The following is a 5,766-nucleotide window of genomic DNA, read 5'->3' on the forward strand; positions in this document are numbered from 1 at the left end:
TGTCCGTTTACTTTGAGTTATGCACGACGAAACTTTATTTGTGATGTAATTAAACCGTCCTCCTCAACTAGCGAAGATTACTCTGGTTAGGGCATTTTGGGTACGATGAACTTTGTTATTTATGCTTATGATATGTTGCTTTTATTTTTGCCAAGTTTGTCTCTTTCTATTGCTCAACTATGTATGTTGCATATCATCGACTCATGTGACGATGCAGGTGCATAGATCATCGATGACGAAGAAGTGCAACGCCAGGAGTATACGACGAGTGGCCGGAGTGTCAGGCCCAGGTGTACAGGTTTCCGGTTTCGGAGCGACAGCCAGTAGTTAGTTTAGGTTCACGCTAATGCGAGAGAGGAATACGAACTCATGTACTGCATAGTTCCGTTCTCACTCATAGTGATAGCTCTTCTCGCGTATCATTGTTTAGATGGATGACGATGTAGTTGCAAGTAATCGAGACTTGTATCGCTATTTTCGAGATGATGACGAGAGACCATTTTGTGTTGGATGATGATTATGGTGATGACATGATTTGATGCTATGATTACATTTGTATGTGTATGATATACTAAAGATAAGCCTGTTCAAATACAAAACAAATATGCAGAAAAAAAAACAAAAACTAATAAAACTAACAGTAGCGAGGGAAAAAAAAGTTAGCAGCAGCGCGCTCTTACCAGTAGCGCGCCCAAGTTAAAATCGCTGCAGCTATTAGCAGTAGCACGTTGAACTAAAGCTCGCTGCTGCTAGCCATGTATAGCAGTAGCGTGGGGCAACACGCGCTACAGATACATGTTAGCTGTAGCGCCGTATCAGTAGCGCGGGACCCCGCGCTACTGATACACCAAATATCCGCGCTACTGCTAGGCTTTTCCCTAGTAGTGCAATATGATTCTCGAGGATGAGAAAGGCATGAACTTGGAGTTCTTCTACGACAATGTAGGTAGCCGTGTCAAACCAGCTAGAGACCCTAATCGCATTAGAACATTTCTTCAGACCTACCGGGAGATTGAAGATGCAAACACCCACTTTCAGCTTCAAGAGGATCTCATTGAGCATCATTGGCAAAGGGCTGGGCAGTAACACATTCCATTTTTGCATTCATTTCATTTAATTCATGTGTGATTTGTATTCGGGACAAGTTTTGTATTGAATTATTTAGTTTTCTGCGGTGAGTTCAATAATTGTTGTAATTTGGATGATTGTTGTATTGTAATATTGACATTTTATCTTATATTGAATTAATAATTCTGAATATGCGGCATATGTGTCAAATTCAGATTAAAACACATCTGATTTGCGGGTTGGCGCGGGCTGCGGCCGAGCAGGCCCGCAAAGCCGTTTTTCGCGAACTGTAGACGAGTTTTGCGGGTCGGTGATATACGGAGTTTGGTAGAGATGCTCTAAGTAGGGGTCGGGAGCGGAGCTCATCATACCGATTATGGATGATTGACTGAATTACTCAATTACCCTTGCAAAAATAAAAATAAGAAAAATAAAATGTCTAAAGTGCTTACTGAATCAATGGTTGGATGTAAACTATACTACACCTTCTGTCCAGTAGTAGTAAAATGTGTCGTAAAATCATAGGAGATTCAGTGGTTGAATCAGTACCTACACAACTATCACAGACTGTCGCAGGCAACGTCTTTTGCGAATCCTACTTTTATGAAGCAAATTACTTTCGGGCTGGAGCTGTTTGCACCAAAAACTCTAACCGGGTTCTGATGGTTTCCCAAGGCGGCGTGGTTCGGTTCATGTTCGGTAGTCTCTATTGTTTCTTGTTCAGTGTGGCGGCTCCTGTTTTCATGCTCGGCTTCGGGTTGGTGCGTTTTCACAGCCCGCATGATAGTTTTTCCTTTTATCTTTGACCTGCTTGTATGGGGTTTTTTCTATCACTTTGTATCGGTTCGGTTGCTTGGATTATATATAAAGCGGCGCAAAAGCATGTTCCGATGGGGAAATAAACTATAACTGTTTCAAGGAGAAATAAACTATAACCACGACGTGTTCACCAGTACTCTAAAGAGTGAGCTCGAAAAGATCTTGAATCTGCATCATTCGTGCACAGGCCGGGCCGTGTGCGAGCTACCACTACGCCACACGATCGCACAACGCACAGGCACAGTGATCCTGCCCTGTGAAGCGGGAAAACGGGGCGTGTATATTACATGCATGGACTCCGTACACATACAGTGCATGCGAGATGCATGGAGCGACGAACATCTCGCGGTTTCCTCTCCAGGAAGAAGGGATGCACATGTACATGAACCATAACCAACTCAACATACACCTATGTACAACGCTGCGCACCTTGCCTCGACGGAGAAGAAACCGAGCGCGAGCGGCGGCGAGAGGTTGGTTGGTCGTAGTCGTAGTTGTAAGACGGGGAAGGAGTGGTTAGTTGGTGCTCAGAAGTCTATGATGGGCTCGCCGACGGTGAGGTTCCGCTCCACCGTCCAAGGGAGGTTGAAGAGCTTGGCCGTGATGAACTTGAAGATCTTGTTCACGTTGATGTTGTGCGTCGCGCTCGAGAAGAAGAGGGTCGCCTTCATCGCTCTTGCGTATGCTCTGGCCTGTCATGTCAACAAACACCATCTTCAAATTCATAGACCACCAACGCAACGCAGGTCTCAATTCATAGATACATCCGTACTGCACTAGGTGCAGTACAGGCATTGCATTCCAAAGGAAAAGAAAGGTACATACACTCTGAAAGAGATGCACCTAAATTTTATGCATGATGAACAGATGAAGCTCCTATATCTCCTATGCATGCATCCATGGAACTTTTGTTCTTTTCTTTTTGACATGATTTGATGAAACCTCTTTCCTTTATTAGATGCAACTGTCTTTTCCGTCTTTATCAGGTTAAGTAACAAGTGACCATCAATCTACATATCTGAATCTGAAAGATCAGCATAGTTTCGACCTGTGGCTGGTGGAACAAGACATGGGAAAATATACTCTATCTTCTCCATTTTTCTATCTTGAGAGGAGAGCACTCTTGTTCTTGTCAAACACTCATCGCCAAAGATCCGTTCGGTCAGTCCTACCTGACGATAAGTCTGAGTGTCTGACCAACAGGTCCCACTGGCTTGAATGTGCAGTAATAAGCATTCATATAAGGTGGAGTACTGTCTCAGATTAGATCAGTCTTAATTAGTATAGTCCCCTGTACTCGATTCAGGTTTTGGTATGGGCTCCAAGAATTGGATATTTGTGGCTCCGATAAAACTAAAAATCGTGTGGCTTCTGACTACGCAAAACTAGTAAATCTAGCACTAGCAATCGGTGGGCATGAAAAGACTCGTCCGAGATTAAAATTTCTGGCCCCTGTTAAGCTGCACTGCTTCAGATGAAATGAAACACACATGTGCAGCCCAACTCGTCCTACCGTCAGAACCAAGGCACGGTCTCATCTTTCTATGCTAATAATAACTGCATTGGAGGTGCTGAAGGTCCGTCACCCAAGACCGTCCGAAACAAAGACAAAAAGTGAATAATGTTTTGATCGCAAGAAAAACTATTGTAAGACTGTAGTACCTCATCGACAATGGTCCATTGCATCTCAAGAGGAAGCTGGGCGAAGTCGTCAAACTTGGTTCCTATTAGGATTGGAATAGCCGTCTGCCACAAGAACCGTGAACATTATTCATCTTTCAGATAGAGCATCGATTACGTACAGAAACATATGAACAAAGAAGTCAAAAGAGAAAAAATAACACTAGAGAATAACAAACACCAACCTTATTCCATTTCCTGGCCCTCTCGTACCAATCGGTAACACTGCAGCAACCAAATGGAAAAACCAGCAATCATAAGCACCTAGGGACGGGACGGGAGAAACCAGATGGACTCAGAGTTAGTAGTTCTCTGAGCCTGAAAATGCAAATGCTGTGAAACTGAACTGGATGCTGCTAGTACTAACTTATTGAGCGTGCACCGGCTGGTGAGATCGAACATGAACAAGATCGCCACGGCGTCCTTGCACGCGATCGGGACGTGGTCGGCGGACTGGCTGTCTCCTGCATCCATCCATTCCACAACATGAGGGTTCAGGGAACCAACGCAATCGCAATTTGGTGCCTGCATCTGCATCTGCAGTGCAGCCACATAAAGAGCGAGTGAGTACCTGCCACGTCCCAGATGTTGAAGGCGAGCCTGGCGCCCCGAACTGCCAGCGTCTTGTCCATCAGATTCAGGCCCGTCATCTGCAAGCCCCCGTTCTGCTCCTCCCCGTCCCCAACATACTTAACCTGCACACGGCAAGATACAGTTAGCTGAATGGACATGCAGCTCTGAATCTCAAATCTACAGACGTGAATTTGTGATGCATTTCAAGTATTGCACTCTTGTGCCATTTTTCTTTGTCAAAATAGGAGGTTGCACACTGGGAGAATAGGTGTGCCATTGAAATGTCTCTCTAGGTTGTACTGGGGAAATAGATTCTGGCAATTGCTTCTTGATTTGACTAGCTAGACTTTAATGAGAAAGAAAAGGAGCACGGACACCACGCATAACCGTGATAGTACCAAAAGAAAGAATCAATGGAGATTACACTAGCAGGTCGACAGAAACAAGGAAGAAGAAGAGCGTTGATTACCATGAAGCTGGTCTTGCCGATCTGGCAGTCCCCGAGCAGGCTGACCTTGAGGCCGACCACGTCCTCGACATCCGCCGCGTCGGCGTCGGCGTGGGCGTGGGCGGCGGCGTCGTCATCCATGGCGACGGGGGTCAGCACGTCCGGTCCGTGCGGCGGGCCGAGCCGGCGGTACCGGGCGCCGCCGCCCCCGCCGCAGGAGGAGCAGGCGAGCAGCTGGTCCCAGACGAGGCGCACGACCCTGGTGGCGACGGCGAGGCGGAGCACGCGCGCCCACCGGTGATCGTGGCGCAGAGCGGCCGGCCTGCGCCGGCGACCCCGGCCACATAACTGCGTGACGGCCACGTTCATGGTAGCTGTGGTCGTCATGGCGCCGCGGCGCCCATGCACACCAAGGCCGCCCCCGGTGAGGAGGGATAGATTACACGCGCAGAGAGAGGCCGGAACGGAGGGAAGCACGATGTTGGGATTAAAACTTGAGAATCGGAGGCTAAACAAAGGGGTCGCGCTATAAAAAGGAGGGCGACGCTTTTGATGTGGTGTCGTCGTCCCTGCTGCTCACGGCAGAGGCGCCAGCGCCATGGATGGGATGATAGATGGCACGCACGCACGCACGAACGAACCAGCGCTTATTTGGGCGCGTGCTCGACAGGAGAGTCAGGACTCGGGTAAACTCTGGTCCTGCATGGGCCGGGATAATTGGCGCGCGCGCGCGGGCGGGCGGGCGACGGGGAAGTGATGATAATGCGAAAGTAGGGACTCGTGCGTGTGCGTTGGGGACGGACGAGACGACGACGTGCCGTGGTGGATGTCATGTATACTGGCGGTAACGACCGGAGGGTGCGAGGTGGTGGTTGTTGACCCGTTAGCGCCACGGTCACAAGTGGCAAGTGCTAGTCTCCGACCCGGAATTATTCTGGGTGAGGTTTCAGCCCGCGCTGGTGGAGTCCAAAACGCCGGCTGCCTAGCCAGGGCATCGTTTGCAGCCGTTGCTACTACTACTACTAGCAGTCCGTTATCCACCGTTCCATTGCAAATCCAATCTAATGATATTATCTCACCATATCAATCTAAAAATTTGGTATTTATTGGTAGTCAAACTTGTGTAAAGGTTTCGTTGCATGTTTTCTAGGATATCATCTATTTACCAGTTCGCAGAA

At 47.9% G+C, this 5,766-nt stretch overlaps 1 protein-coding gene across 1 annotated transcript; it reads right to left on the minus strand.

The window, feature by feature from the left end:
* Positions 1-1,993: 1,993 nt before the first annotated feature.
* On the minus strand, positions 1,994-5,378 carry LOC123052535 (septum-promoting GTP-binding protein 1). The gene is made up of 6 exons (XM_044475750.1): positions 4,610-5,378; positions 4,139-4,262; positions 3,935-4,031; positions 3,753-3,792; positions 3,550-3,633; positions 1,994-2,579 (listed from the first exon to the last, which is right to left on the minus strand). Exons 1-6 carry the CDS (start codon positions 4,973-4,975, stop codon positions 2,415-2,417), a joined length of 876 nt encoding a protein of 291 aa, XP_044331685.1. The 5' UTR covers positions 4,976-5,378; the 3' UTR covers positions 1,994-2,414.
* Positions 5,379-5,766: the final 388 nt, after the last annotated feature.

Source organism: Triticum aestivum, chromosome 2D, assembly GCF_018294505.1.
Source record: "Triticum aestivum cultivar Chinese Spring chromosome 2D, IWGSC CS RefSeq v2.1, whole genome shotgun sequence".
Classification (NCBI taxonomy): Eukaryota; Viridiplantae; Streptophyta; class Magnoliopsida; order Poales; family Poaceae; genus Triticum; species Triticum aestivum.